We start from the raw sequence: 15261 nt of genomic DNA, 5'->3' as shown, positions 1-15261 counted from the left end.
CACCTTGCCTCACCTCGCCTCCCTTTTTCCTTCCCGTTTGCTGGGCTGGAGTCTGCTGCGATTGGACCCTGGGAGTCCCCACAGCCCGGGCTCCAGACTACGTGCCGGAGCCGGGCCACTCAGTGCTCGCAGCCCCGGACCATCACAAGATGATAGTCCCGCTTCTAGCGATGCTCTATGCCCCTGCGCCTTGCTCAGCGCATCTCCTGCTGAGGCGCGGCTTGGCTGTTTTTAAAAATGGCACTGCAACGCCAAGCCACGCGTTACCCCGCCCCCTCTGGCTCACCGTGTGTGACCCTGTCCCCGGTGCAGACCCGGCTCCTCCCAACACTGCCGCAAGGACTGTCAACTCCCCTTCCCCAGCCAGGGTCAGCTTGCTGGCCTCCTCGCCAGAGTCCCTAGGCCCGGTGGTGTCTTCTGGTGGGGCCGTAAGAGCTGGCAGTGCCCCTACTGGCTCGGGTGCAGAGCGCACGCGTATGCTTCCCTTCCATGCCGGGCCAGCAGAGTGGTGCCCCAGAAAGTGTGGTGCCCTACGCGACTGCATACTCCGCGTATGCCTAAGGACGGCCCTGGCAAGAACCTTTGTGCTAAAGAGTATTTGCACAAGATCATGCAAATGTAGACGTAGCCCTGATGTCTTCATGCTGTTCTCTCATCTGCTTCTGGGTCTATTTCCATGTGCTTCTCACACTGGAGTTAGCCAGCTTCTTGGATCAGCCTCATGGCTTGTCTCCCATCTGTTTCCTATTGGCCCTGGGGAAGGCAGAGACTAGCCACAGCCCAGTGTTAATTATCCCTTGGGTTAGTGTCTTTCTCCCATAACGTGTAGCTAAGATATGTTAGTAACTGGCAGGTGCTGCGGGGGCTCACCCCCGAACAGACTCACATGACCTCATATTGGTTCACAAGACAAAATTCACCCTGCTCCTGGAACAGGAACACTGACTAGTAGTGAGGCCCCTCCCTGGTACAACCAATCAGTGAGAGCTGAGTGAAATGGGGGAGGCAGGACCAGGGAGAGAAGGCTCCAGGACTGTGTGAGAGGGAGGCTCTGCCCTGGCCAGTGGGGAATTGTTGCCTCTGAGGGGCCCAAGCCTGGTGGGTCATTTCCCCAGGTTACTGAGTGGGGGCTGGAGCCAGTTATGTGTTGTCTCCTTCAACAACCAAACTGAACCAATGGATTACTTGCCAAGCACGTGCTACAGTCCTCCACTCTGCCAGCTGAGCTATCAAAGGGTGTTTGACTAATGGTGGCTGGTCCAGGTTGTCTCTTCTACAAGTCTCAGAGCATGTGCTCCCCCAAGTATATGGCATTGCTGATGAGGGGCAGAGGAGCACAGGAGCTGTCACAGGTACTTCACTTGCAGACAGACCCCCTGAGTGACACCTGAGCTAGATCCATCCACGTCACAGCAAAAGGAAGAAAGTTGGGTTCTTCTCATGTGTCTTCTTTGTTTCAGAGTCTCTAGGAGTGCGGTCGAGGCAGGTCCACAAAAAAACAAACCACTTGAATGAACCTTGGTCTACAAACACACAGAAACACCCCTGAGGGTTTCCTTGTCTCTACTTAAATGTTGACAAAAAATTTCTTACTAACTCCTTGGCCAACTCAGATTGCTGGGGGGTTAAAAAATTCTCTCTCCTTAATTCTGTGCCCTCAAGAAATGAGCAAATCGAAGAAGGCCAGGTCCCTTCCTGAGGACTCCAACCCAAACCCTAGGACCAAGGGATTTACAAGCCAGGTGATCAACATTTGCTGCACTTCTTCCTCCCCTCAACTGTGCCAAACCTCAAAGGCAACTCTACAGCCCCAGTGGCTGGGGGAGATGTGCATGTTAGAGCCTCTGCCCACTGAGCAGTAGCCATCTGTGTCCACAGAGCCAGACACTGCCAGGGCTGCAGGGAAATGGGGAATGGTGGCACTTTTGCAGTCAGTGATGTTGTCTGGGACCATAGAATAGAACAGTTTCACCAAACTCTGCAGTCAGTTGGCTAAAGCACCTGTCTAGTAAAGTGGAGATCCTGGGTTCAACTCCCAGTGTTACCTTTTGATGCCCTTTTATCACATTTTCCTATGTGTTTCTGGGTCACAGAAGAGGCCTCCCCTGGGCACTGGTAGAACTGCTGGTTCAGAAAAAGGCTGATTGGGAAGGAGTGTTGGAAAGAAGGAAACCACTGCTGCAGAGAAAAACATGCCTGAGAGAAGTGTTGGCCTTAGAAAGCTGCTAACAGTTGTCAAAGTAGCTCATTTGGGAGAGTGTTAAACTGAAGATTTGAAGGTCTCTGGTTCAATCGCTGGCTTTGGCAGAAGCCTCTCTCAATATGGCTTAGTCTATTTTGGCATCTCTCCATCTCATCTGGGCCATGTCTACACTTTTGGGTTCTTGCGCAAGAAGTTTTGTGCAAGAACATGTCCACACTGCCATGTGTGAGCTATGCTTTTGTGCAAGAGCATCCATGGTGGTGTGGATGCTTTCTTGTGCAAGAACTTTCCGATGGCCATTTTAACCATAGGGCTTTCTTGCGCAAGAAACCCCTGCCGAGCGTCCACACTGCCCTCTTGTGCAAGAGCCCCTGTGCAAGAGGATTTACACCTGTTTAAAAAAGAGCGCAGCTCTTGCACAAGAAGCCCTCTCTTACCATGCCGTACTGTAAATCTTCTTCCGCAAGAGCGGGCGGGCAGTGTGGACGCTCTGCAGATTCTTGCACAAGAACCCACCAGTGTAGACATAGCTCTGCAGTCAGAGTTCAAAGGCTGTATCAAGAGGCCGGGAATGACATAATAAAGACGATATTTCAGGGTTAGAAACTGGAGAGGGGATTTCATGCCACCTCAGAGATTGTTGACACAGTAGAACAGGGCACTTGGCTTCAGCTGCTCCCAGCTGTTGTGGAATAAACACATGCTAGCTTTAGGGTTCAAGACAGACAAAACTACCTTAATAACCCAGCTGGGGGGGGGGGGGTTGTCACAGACAACAGGGAGTCACTCCTTACCAATACAAGCCCCTTCCTCACACTCAAATGCCTGAGATATTTATACCTTCTTACAAAGTCACAGTGGAAATTTACGGAGAAAAGAGGAAGTAAGGCACTTTATCCTTAAATGGTACCCTCTGCTTGACCTGATAACAAATAGCAAGACGTTTGTTTGTTTAACAGGATTGTGGTTTCTTGCTCAACTTCCTTAGGAAACTCGCTTCTGACACAGGACGCACTGTATACGGTTCAGTCTTTGGCCAGGCTAGCGATGCCTACCTCCACATTCCCCCCCTTTGAGACTTTATAGTCTCTTTATCCGAAGATCAATCACTGAATAGACCGTGCTGTCTCGTCACCTGCTTTTGCCTCTTACGATTGTCCTTTTACCAGCATTAGGCTTTGTATTTCTTTGTCAATGTCTTCTTCCTTTTGCTGCATTTCCAGATACATAGGTTGAATTTATCGTGACATTGTAGGGCTAAGTGCCTTTGCGGTGGTTGTACATAATTTGGTTATTAAAACTTTTAAGCAATTCTATTGAACCTATTGCTTCATTTAATATTTGTATTTCATTTGATTCTACATTATCTTTCACATACAGTGCCACTCCACCATCCACCTGGCCTGCTCTATCCTTCCGATATATTTTATACCCCGGTATGATTGTGTCCCACAGATTTTCCTCATTCCACCAGGTTTCACTGATGCCTATTATGTCAATCTCCTTTAATACGAGGTACTCTAGTTCACCCATATTATTAATCAGACTCCTAGCATTTGTGTAGAAGCACTTTAAAAATTTGTCACTGCTTATTTGTCTTCCCTCCCTGATGCATTGGATTCCTTTATATGCAGTTGTTGTCTACTCTGGCCCATGGTTTGTCCTCTCCCCTCCTCTCTTTCTGACTACAGCTTAGAGAATCTCTATCAACAGATTCTCCTCTAAGAGAAGTCTCCATCTGATTTACGTGAGTCTCCGCACCAATCGGCTTTCCCTTATCTCTTAGTTTAAAAACTGCTCTATGGCCTTTTTAATGTTTAGTGCCAGAAGTCTGGTTTAGGTGGAGCCCATCCTTCCTGTATAGGTTCCCCCTCTCCCAAAAGTTTAGCTTAAACAATTTTTACACTAGTATTTTTTACTAAATTTTGATTGGGCCCAATTATTAATTTTGTTTTATTTAAAGTTACACTTTTGCTTTACTTAAAATATTTTTTATTTAAAAACAATATTCTGTGCACATTTGCAAAACATTAAAACACAAACCACCACAAAAACATTGTCATGACAGAGAACCACGGTGGTTGCTTTTTTTTTTTTAACCTGGTACCAGCGCTTTTTGATGTTTTGAAAGACAAAGAAAATATTTCTACCCCCGTGATGGTGGCACATTATATTTTAGAATATTTTACAGAGGTCTTTGCTAATTTTGATTAGCCTGCTGTTACTCAATGGTATGCTTCTGTTTTGCACACCAGTTTTAGAGGGTTTGAGTGGATTACTTTATTGTTCAATTATTAAGTTAAAGGTGGCATGTTTTAGTTTCCCTCTTGTACTGCTGATTAGGGTTTTTAACGTGTAAAGCTTCAAATTATTGTGATGAGAGAATTTACTGCTAGAAACTCTTTTTTAAAACAAGGCGTTTGCTAGTTACTATTCCAGCAATCAAATTTTTTTTCTAGAAAAGAATCATATACAATGTTACAAGCTTACTTATGGGGGACAGTGGGCCCCACATTCTTCTGAACTAAACAGGCAGTTAGTTATTCATACAACCTTGGATCTGAAAGCAAGCCAAAAGTGTATGATTTGTTTTCTTACAGAGCAAATTTAACCTTTAAGGGTGCAGCTTTTACAATACATTTACAATGTATTTATTCCATTCTGTTATGCAGTTAACCAGTTAAGTGTTAATAGAATTTCTTATCTCTTTTTTTTAGTAGATTTAACAAAGTGTCTATAGCCCAGGCATGTCCAAAGTCCGGCCCGCGGGCCAATTGCGGCCCGTGTTCCGGTTTAATACGGCCCCCCAGGTAATTTGGCAATATCTATCTTTTATGGCCCCCAACGAATCCATATGTATTGAGATGAATACATTGTAAAATCTCAGTTAATGTCAGTTGGTCTAAATCAGTTATAAATATATTTGGACACAACATGTATACTTGGTGTTATGTTCCTCTTCATATTTTTTGAACTTAAAAGTTGACAGACAACCTTTATTACCAATAATATGTAATGTACTTTACAATGTTCCTGACATATATTTCAGCTTCCTGGATTTTTTTTTCATCTGGCCTTCAGATATGAAAGGCAGAGTGATTTAACACCTGTTTAGATTTGTCATCCATGTGACGAAATGAAAAGTATGCCGTTTGCAATAAACTTTGCATAAAATAGTTAATTTGCATTTAATTTTAATGGTTCAAAGAATGTCAGGCAAAATGGTCGGCCCTCACGCATGTTCACTTCATCAAATCTGGCCCTCTTTGAAAAAAGTTTGGACACCCCTGCTGTAGCCAAATGTTTAAATTTGATTGTTTTAAAAGATTTCAATTGACTTTTTAATTTTTTGGGGGAGTCCTTTAGACTCCTTACCTGGGATTTATTTAAGAGCTTGGACGTTTTCTTATACCACTGCAGATTGGATTTCAAGGAACAGCCCATTTTTCTTGATTTGTTTTAAATGTAATTTAAGATTTTTTTTTATTTTTGTTTTTGTGCAAATCTTTTAGACTCCTAATTTGAAATTCAGTTTTCCTTTTAGACACCTCATACCAATTGAAAAAGGCATCCCATTGAACCTGGGGTATCTTAGATCCTCTGGATTCCAAGGCACCCTTCAAGTGCACTATTTTACCTATGTTAAAAGTACCTTTCACCAGAAATTGTCTAGATGAATCATTTTATGTGTACGCATCCCATTGATCCAGAAACCTGCAAGTTTTAGGAGAGCAATGCACATACATATAGTATGCTGGAGTCCCCTTAAGGGGGAACGGGAATCTCCTTTGACTGTCCAGTACCTATTCCCTCATCTACACAGGGAAACACAGGTACACTAGTGGGGAAGTCTGCACTGTCCATGCATCATCCCGCGATTTCTGTCGCCGAGGTGATCCTGACCCCCCGGTAACAGGATGTAGCTAGACACAGGGAGGGGTAAATGGAGTTAGTCACCACTGAGGCCTCATACCATCCAAGACTTTAACTGCTAGAGCTGGTTGCTCCTTTGCAGCGGGCAGCCAGGGTGGCTGATGGATGCCCCAGGAGTCTATCCTAAGGAGGTGACAAGACTCAATGGTCATTTCTCAGGAATCATGCATTCAGTCACCTACATTCACACACTCAACAAACGCATGATTTAACAACTGGACTTATATACCAGACTCTCCCTCCAGAATGTTCTTATTTCCAAATTCCTGACAGAACTGTGGGGGTTTTTTAAGCAGGCACACTGGTTTTAAACTGACCTGAGTTTAAAGGTTTGGATCCAGCAATTCCACCAAGCACCTGAAGCCAACCGGAAGCCCTCTACTGATTCTCAAAGTAGGGATTTAAAAGGCTCCTCACCTTGCTTGTGGTGCCTGGAGTTAGGTAGGGAGTGGCCCATGGTTTTTCCCGAGCGAAAAGCAGGATGTGTGGATCTGAGTCACAGCATCAGAACTGTTGTGGAATAAACACACCCTAGGTTTAGGGTTCAAGTCAGACAAAACCATTTTAATATCCCAGCTGGGGGTGGTGGTGTTGCAGATGGCAGGGAGTTACCCCTTACCGATACAAGCCTCTCCTCACACACAAACATTTGAGATATTTATACCTTCTTACAAAGTCACAGTGGAAATTTACAGAGAAAAGAGGAAGTAAGGCACTTTACTCTTAGATGACCCGATATACAGCAAGCAGTGCGATTTTTTGTTTGTTTGTTTAACAGCATTGTGGTTTCTTGCTCAACTTTCTTAGGAAGCTCCCTTCTGACACAGTATACACTGCATACAGTTCAGTCTTTGGCCAGGCTAGTGAGGCCTACCTCCACAGTATGTATTGGACATAAATATTTTACTTAATTTAAAATAAAGTTTGATCAACTAACATGAGAAATTTAAAAGGTTTAATCTCTTTAATAATTCAAATGCAACTGCCCAGATGCATCCCTAGCAAAATGGCTTGATTAATTATGTAATTAACAGTGAGTTTCCATTAGCAACAGTAATCTACAGAAGGTTTGGAGAGGGCAGGGCTGTGATTGGCCGGCCAGGCCTGAACACTGCTGAGGGAATGCACTCAAGGCAAATTGCTCAAAACCAGGACTGCTGACAGCCCTTGACTGGAGACCTTTCCAAAATAGGCCACAAACCAGTCACACTGAGCACTTCAGCTGCCAATCCAGCCTGCAGGAAGCCTCATGAGCAAAACACCTCAGATACCCCAGCTCTTTCTATGCCACAATAAGCCTTGGGCTTACACACAGGTGAGGGGTTATACAGCCCAACCTCTCCAACCCAGAACAGATGCATCCGGTTCCAAAGAACCAGCCATGAATTCCTGGTCAATTTATACTTTAGATCTTACTCACCAGATCACAGTGGACCAATCCTTTAGAATCTAAATGTTTATTAATAAAAGACAGAAAAGGTTGAGAGTAAGGCTGTTAAGGAGAATACATTATATACATCAATCAGCAAGTTCTTGTTGCAGTATCTTAGTGGAGATGTTACAAACTACTAGCATAAGTCTTTGGGGTACATCGTATGTCAGGATGGGTCAGCAATCCTTCCAGTGTCTCTGTCCTTAGAAAGACTACATCTGGGATAAGTAGCAAGACTGAAGACAAGATGGAGCCTCCCTCATGGCATTTGATATTCATTTCTGGTGTCTCCCAAGCTAAAGCTAGTTACATGATCAAGTGACCTGTTTCATATGCCAGCAGCCATTGTGCTCTGGCTGCTTTGCAGCTTTCCACACGCATTCTTCAGGTGTGTATTGGCCACCTTGAGAACTATTGTCTTTGGAGTTATACTGACTAGCATAGTCACTCATAGGACATTCCGCCCTCATGACAGGCAGTCCAGACACAGCATCAGCAGAGCCAATAGTCATAACTCCCCATGCAAACTCCAAACAAGTATACAAATACCATACACAGAATCACCACAATATCAGTTTTTGAATGACACCTCACATGGCCAACTTTGTACCAAATCTGGGGCAAACAGTCCCCCGTGATCACAGCAGTTATCTGTATGATCACCTTAAAATCCAATAACGTGACAGGGGCCTCAAGAAAGGGTTGGGGTCTTGAGGAAGGGTCTGGGATGCGGAAGCAGGCAGGTGTCTGGCCAGGGGGAAGATGCAATGTGTGGCCAAGAGAGAGGGTGCAAGAAAAAAGGAGGGTGTCAGTGCAAGCTGGGGGTGCTGGCTGCTGGGGGAAAGGGAATTGAGGTGATTGGGAGGGAGTGTCTGGGAAGGACAGCAAATATTACCTGGCTTTGGGCCCGCTTGCAGCAACATCTCCAGTCACACTGTCTTGGTCACCCCAGAGGGAGGCTCTACTGCTGCAGCAGCAGCCACACAGACTAGGACCAGCCCCAGACACCAGATGCATCACTACTGCACCCATTCAGTCCAGGGCTGGAGGTGTTGCTACTGCAGCCATGCAGCTCAGGAAAAGCCCCAGAGGCACCCCTGACATGGCCATGTGGTCCTGGAGGCCAGCAGTGCAGTGGCAGCAGTGCCTCTAGAGCCGGGCTCAGGTTGTGTGGCAAAGACTCAGCCTAGCACTGCCTCCTCTCTGGTGGCTACAAAGCACGAAGAGGGGATGGGGCTAAGCTCCTTCACCCTCAGCACATGCTCATTTTGAGATGGGGCCTGGCACTGCCTTGTGGACAGGATCAAAGTCTTAGGAAGGCTGGATTCTACTAACAGAAAATTTTGCTCACCCCCACTATAGGGTTTCTCACCTGTGTGGGATCAACTACATGCAAGAAGCCTTGAACTCTTGCTATAGCATATCCCAAAGTCAAAGCAGTTAAAGGATTTCTCTCCTGTGAGAGTTCTCATGGATAACAGGGTGTGACCTCTGACAAACATATTCTACAGTGAAAGCAGGTGAATAGCTTCTTCCATATGGGTTTTCCTATGTCTTACAAGGGTTGAGGTGTAACGGAAGCTTTTCCCACAATCAGAGCAGCTGAAGGGTTTCTCTCCTGTGTGGGCTCTCCTATGGCTAACAAGATATGACCTGTCACTGAAGCTTTTCCCACAGTCAGAGCAGCTGAAGGGTTTCTCTCCTGTGTGGACTCTCCTATGTCTAACAAGGTATGACCTGTGACTGAAGCTTTTCCCACAGTCAGAGCAGCTGAAGGGTTTCTCTCCCGTGTGAACTCTCATATGGATAACAAGGTGTGACCTCTGACTGAAGCTTTTCCCACAGTCAGAGCAGCTGAAAGGTTTCTCTCCTGTGTGAACTCTCCTATGGATAACAAGCTGTGACCGGTCATTGAATCTTTTCCCACAGTCAGAGCAGCTGAAGGGTTTCTCTCCCTTGTGAGCTCTCCTATGGATAACAAGGCATGACCTCCGACTGAAGCTTCTCCCACAGTCAGAGCAGCTGAAAGGTTTCTCCCCTGTGTGGGCTCTCCAATGGATAACAAGGTGAGACCTCTGACTGAAACTTTTCCTACAGTCAGAGCAGCTGAAGGGTTTCTCTCCTGTGTGGGCTCTCCTATGGATAACAAGCTGCGACCTCCGACTGAATCTTTTCCCACAGTCAGAGCAGTTGAAAGGTTTCTCTCCTGTGTGGGCTCTCCTATGGATAACAAGCTGTGACGTGTCACTGAAGCTTTTCCCACAGTCAGAGCAGCTGAAGGGTTTCTCGCCTGTGTGGGCTCTCCTATGGATAACAAGGTGTGACCTCTGACTGAAGCTTTTCCCACAGTCAGAGCAGCTGAAGTGTTTCTCTCCCGTGTGAACTCTCCTATGGATAACAAGCTGTGACCGGTCATTGAATCTTTTCCCACAATCAGAGCAGCTGAAGGGTTTCTCTCCCGTGTGAACTCTCCTATGGATAACAAGGCATGACCTCCGACTAAAGCTTTTTCCACAGTCAGAGCAGCTGAAAGGTTTCTCCCCTGTGTGGGCTCTCCTATGGATAACAAGGTGTGACCTCTGACTGAAACTTTTCCCACAGTCAGAGCAGCTGAAGGGTTTCTCTCCTGTGTGGGCTCTCCTATGGATAACAAGCTGTGACCTGTCACTGAAACTTTTCCCACAGTCAGAGCAGCTGAAAGGTTTCTCTCTTGTGTGGGCTCTTCTATGGATAACAAGCTGTGACCTTCGACTGAAGCTTTTCCCACAGTCAGAGCAGCTGAAAGGTTTCTCTCCAGTGTGGGCTCTCCTATGTCTAACAAGGTTTGACCTATGACTGAAGCTTTTCCCACAGTCAGAGCAGCTGAAGGGTTTCTCCCCTGTGTGGGCTCTCCTATGGGTAACAAGCTGTGACCTCCGACTGAAGCTTTTCCCACAGTCAGAGCAGCTGAAGGGTTTCTCTCCTGTGTGGGATCTCCTATGTCTAACAAAGTTTGACCGGTCATTGAATCTTTTCCCACAGTCAGAGCAGCTGAAGGGTTTCTCTCCTGTGTGGGTTCTTTCATGTTTAATAGGAGTTACACAGTCACTCCAAGCACAAGTTGAATGTTGATGGGGGATTTTCTTTTGAACAGTTTCTGTGTTTGTTTTCAACCTTCTGCTCCTCTGACTGAATTTATCCTGTCCTGCTTCTGGATGGTTTCCCTGTTGCCTTTGTAGACTACACTGACTCTCACGAGTCTCTCCTTGCTCAGGACTCTGAGAAACATGCCCTTCAGATCTTTCCACTAACACCCCACATGGAGCCATTCGCTCAGGTCCTTCCTCCTGAAGACTCCTCTCACTGTTCTCATTCAGCATGCCATCACCTGCTGGGATAGAGAGAGAAACCACACGGGAGTCTTTCCCTGTGCTGAGCTGAAATAAAAATTCTGAATGGTGAATAGAAAATGCGGGACAAGCCCAAAGAATGGTTGGAAACATACAATAATCATGAGCTGAGTTCACCCTGCACCCCCATAACTCTTTCCCCACCCAGCACTCTCAGCGTGGAGTTGAAGACAGGCTGAAGGGCCATTCAGACTTGATGAAAACACACAATCAACATCTGCTATGAGAACACAGAAATTGGTTTGAGTCAGTTTAGCTGATATCTCATCTGTGTGGGTGTCACTAATGATTTCCCCTCTCTCACAGCCTTGGAGATCCGGCATCTGCAGCTCTTCCCTTCGCACCACCCAGGAGAGCACATGAGCTTTGGAGACTGGAAATCCTATTTCGGGAGCAATTAACCAAGTACTGATCTTGTTCATTAAGGTCTGTGCCATTCCTGCTTCCAAAGCCAGGATCTGAGTCTCCTACCCAGACAGGCTCCTTCCCCACCTTCCAGAGACTGGTCTCTGGCTGGTACAAGATCCCAGGATACACTAATTCCATACTACCCCTGTACAACTACCATGTTGGGAATAGCCCAGCTGACTCCCATGGGGAACTGAGCGCTCTGCTGCACTCTTACAGGATACAACTCAGTCTCCTTTAGGGCCTGTTCCATACTTGGGCAGGAGAGGAACACACTGCTCATAAGGGGAGAGCTCTAGGACTTTCAGGACTGACAGACGCCCCTAGCCAGGACTCATATTTGAGCTGACACGTCAGGTCTCTAGGGCAGGGAGGGAAAGGATCCAGCAGAGATCTAGAGCCCTATGGGCTCTACCTACAAAGCTCTTGGCTGGGGGATGGAATTGCCCTGCTCTTGGGCTCAGGTGCTCTACTTGAGCCAGAAGGAGGCAGGGGAATTGTCTGATCAGGAAAATGAATCCTTGGCTGGCCACTTCAAGCCCTGCCTATGGTCCATACTCCTGATCCTGACTGACTGTGCCATGGTGAGCCCTGTCAGCTGCCCACAATAGCGGACAGTCCTGCTGACAGCCAGGGCAGTGCTGGCCTGTTCCTGTGGCCAGCCAAGGTGGAGACAGGTTGGGCTGCTTCTCTGCTGCTTTTAGATGCTCCTGCAGCTCAGCTCCCCTTCTGCAGCCTTGGTTCTACTCTGCCAGCAGCAGTAGCCCTCCTCTTGTGGCCAGTCGAGCCTGCCATTTTGTGCCCCTCTGGCTTGCACAGAATCTACCAGAGGAAGGGAAGGACTCTGAGTTGGTGCCTTCCTTCCAGGGACTCAGCACAATAGCACAAGGGGACCCTGCAGACGCTAAGAGCAGCTGCGCCCAGCCCCACAACTCTGGTACCTGCCTGGGCCCTTCCACTGACACCTCCGGCCAAGGCACAACATGGGCAAGAGGGTTGGAACCACAATGAGACCTTGGCTGTGGGAAGAGCAGCACCACTATTATGTCACCGAGTCACCTCTCACGCAGGAGCCAGGATTACTGGGGCACATACTGCTGATATTGGGGGTTTGGGCAATAAAGGACCCTGAACCAAACCCAACCCAGCTGCTCCAGAGCCCACCCAGCTTTTGTTACACAAGGGGACAGGAATCCTCACCCAGCCAGCTCACAGCCTCGTAATTCTCCTGCATCACATCCCTGTAGAGGGCTCTCTGGCCTGGGTCCAACAGAGCCCATTCCTCCTCAGAGAAATACACAGCCACCTCCTCGAAGCTCACTGGCTCCACCACGGCCATTTCCTGTCCCTGGCTCTGCAGGCCAGGGGCTGAGCTGGCATCAGACATGGGTGTTCTGTAGCCTGTCAGGAGGAGAAGGGGAATTGAAGACATTTCAAAAAGGGTTTTAATCCTTTCCACACCCAATTCTGCCCAGACTCTGTCCCTGGTGGAAAACATGCTGGACTCTATGCTGAGTCTGGATATTCCATAAACACCACACACAAGTTAGATCCGAAAGCCGTATTTATTTCTCTCAATACCTGGCTTGAGTTACATTACTTTGCCTGCAACAATGGATTCAGTTCTCAGCACCCAGTGTTTCTGCTAAACAAGCCACATATTCATCTGCCTGGACATGGACATAGATTTAATTTAATTTGGGCTGCAGTATTTATAATCCTTCATCTTCCTACATTGATTTGCAGCCCAAACTTTGGTTCTCTCATCTGACACAGACTTTATAAACTCTCTCCACAACAGAGAGGAAGTGAAGTTAATATGAGTATTCATATACATATTATTAAACACATGTGCTGAATGTTTACAGGAGAAGACCTTAAAATTCATGGATTCATGGCATCAGAAGATATCCTTAGCCATGCAGTCTGTCCACTCTGTGGCACAAGCCATTACACCTAGCCCAGCTACCCATGCACAAAGTTCTGTTTCCCCACAGCATATTTTGTAGAAAGTTGCCCAGTGTTGATATGAAGACATCAAGAGATGGAGAACCCATCAGTTCTTTGCTCATGTGTTTCAGCAGCTAATCCTCTTACCCATCAAATAGTTGTGCCTCTTCTCTAGCCTGAAATTCTCTGACTGCAGCTTTCAGTTATTGACTCTCACTGAACTGTATCCACTAGACCAGGGGTGGGCAATTCATTTTATTTGGGGGGGGGAGGGAGAGAGACTCCAAGATTTTGGAAAGTGGTTGAGAGCTGCACTCTTCCAAGACATTAAGTAGGAAATACAGTGTATGGGATGGATATTGGGAGAAGAAGGGAGCTATGGGTAAAGGGTTGGGATGCAGGAGTGAAAGAGGGTTCTGGGAAGGAGTTTGAGTGAAGAAGGCAGGTGTGATCTGGGGTACTGGATTAGCCAACTACTCATGAGATATTTAAAATAAAGTTAATTTAGAGAAGAAGCTAAGTGGACAAATAAGGGGATGAGGGTTACTTGGATGCAGGAAAAGAACAAAGAGTTTGGGTATGTGGAGTGGGAGGCAGGAGTGGGGGGGCAGAGAACTAGATGGGGAAGGGAGAGGTTGGGGTGCCAGAGGCAAGCTTTGGCCAGGAGACTTACCTGAGTGACTCCCGACCAGCAGCCAAGCACCTCTCTGAGGCAGGCAGGGAGCCTGCTCAACCCTCACACCGGCCACGGAGCCATGTGGGTGTGTGAATAACTATGAGCCGGAGCTGAGGGGGCACAGTGCTTCCTTTCTGGCCAGAAACCAGCCAATGAGATTGTCCTGGGGGTAGAAGCAGTGCCTGTAGCCTTCCCTCTTCACCTCTGGGCTCACCTTCACTTTGAGTGGCTTGCAGGTGGGAAGTGGCAAGCATGGAACTAGCCCATAGCTCGTTAAGCATCAGTGGGCCGCATCCGATGGCCTGGCGAGCTAGATAGGCTGTATTTTGCCCAGGCCTGCACTAGACTGAAGAGCCCTTGTGTATCCAGAAGTTTCTCGCCATGAACAAACTGATACTGTGGAAACCAGTCAGCTCTCAGCCTATTTATTGTTTGAAACCAACCCCATATTGAAACTGACTGAGCAGTGAAATCTGAGCCTGAAGGTGCCATCCGTTGTGTGCTTTAACTTCACCCATTTAGCATCACACCTTGTAGATCAGTGTTTCTCAAAGTGTCTGCAGGTCCCCATGCAGTGCCCCTGAGCTCCTCACTGATCACTGGGTGATTTAGGGCTGTGTGCACCGTGGTCACTGGGTTTGGTTGGTAACTTCAATGACAATCCCATGAAGATGTTTTCACAGGAATTTTCTCATCATTTAAAGAATTTCCACCAACAAACTCACCTTGTCTGAAAGCTCCCAGGGATTTTCCTCTTGCTCTCTCCAGTGCAGAGGGCAGAGTGTCTGGTGGGGGAAGGGATAAGAGAAGTGAGATTCCAGGCTCTCCTATTTATAATAATGTCCCCATTCTGAACTCTGCGTTTCAATTGTATCAGAGACCAGACAGACACACACTCAAATGTTTAGTATGAAAAGGTCTGAAACTTTCCGTGTCCTTTCTCGCTTGGGCACCTCCCAGCAATGGAGCCAACATCTCTGCAGCCACATCCCCGCCCCAGGAGACACAAACTGAAAGTGAGATTTACTTTTCCCTCCTCATCCCCTCCCACCTGGTTTCTCTCAGTCACTTACCACCTCTTGTCATAAGCTAGAGCTGCGCTGGGGGAAGATGTTGCCATGACATTAACTTTACCTATTTTGATCCCTTGACACCAACGGGAGGCTCAGAGTTTGTAAACCCCTGGCTCTATTTGCAAGCAGTTGACTCTGTTTGCTCAGTGCCTCTAAGGAGAGCAGCATGATGGGGCCGTCATTCTCCATGTGGGAAT

The 15261-nt window shown here is 47.1% G+C and overlaps 1 protein-coding gene across 10 annotated transcripts in view; it reads right to left on the bottom strand.

Moving 5' to 3' along the window:
- Positions 1-7574: 7574 nt before the first annotated feature.
- The window catches only part of LOC142821483 (uncharacterized), a 94977-nt gene continuing 87290 nt past the window's right edge, over positions 7575-15261 (bottom strand). For 9 of the 10 annotated variants that reach the window (XM_075912485.1, XM_075912489.1, XM_075912487.1 and 6 more), the window contains 3 exons: positions 14717-14776; positions 12566-12766; positions 7575-10938 (listed from right to left, as the gene is read on the bottom strand). In XM_075912485.1, the coding sequence (XP_075768600.1) occupies positions 9074-10938; positions 12566-12766; positions 14717-14776 (2126 nt within the window). In that variant the 3' untranslated portion in view covers positions 7575-9073. The remainder of the gene's footprint in view (positions 10939-12565; positions 12767-14716; positions 14777-15261) is intronic. The other variant, XM_075912486.1, reaches the window with a different exon arrangement.

This window comes from Pelodiscus sinensis, chromosome 31 (assembly GCF_049634645.1).
Source record: "Pelodiscus sinensis isolate JC-2024 chromosome 31, ASM4963464v1, whole genome shotgun sequence".
In the NCBI taxonomy this organism is placed as follows: Eukaryota; Metazoa; Chordata; order Testudines; family Trionychidae; genus Pelodiscus; species Pelodiscus sinensis.
The sequence above is the reverse complement of the archived record's forward strand: the minus strand, read 5'-3'. Positions and strand labels throughout refer to the sequence as shown.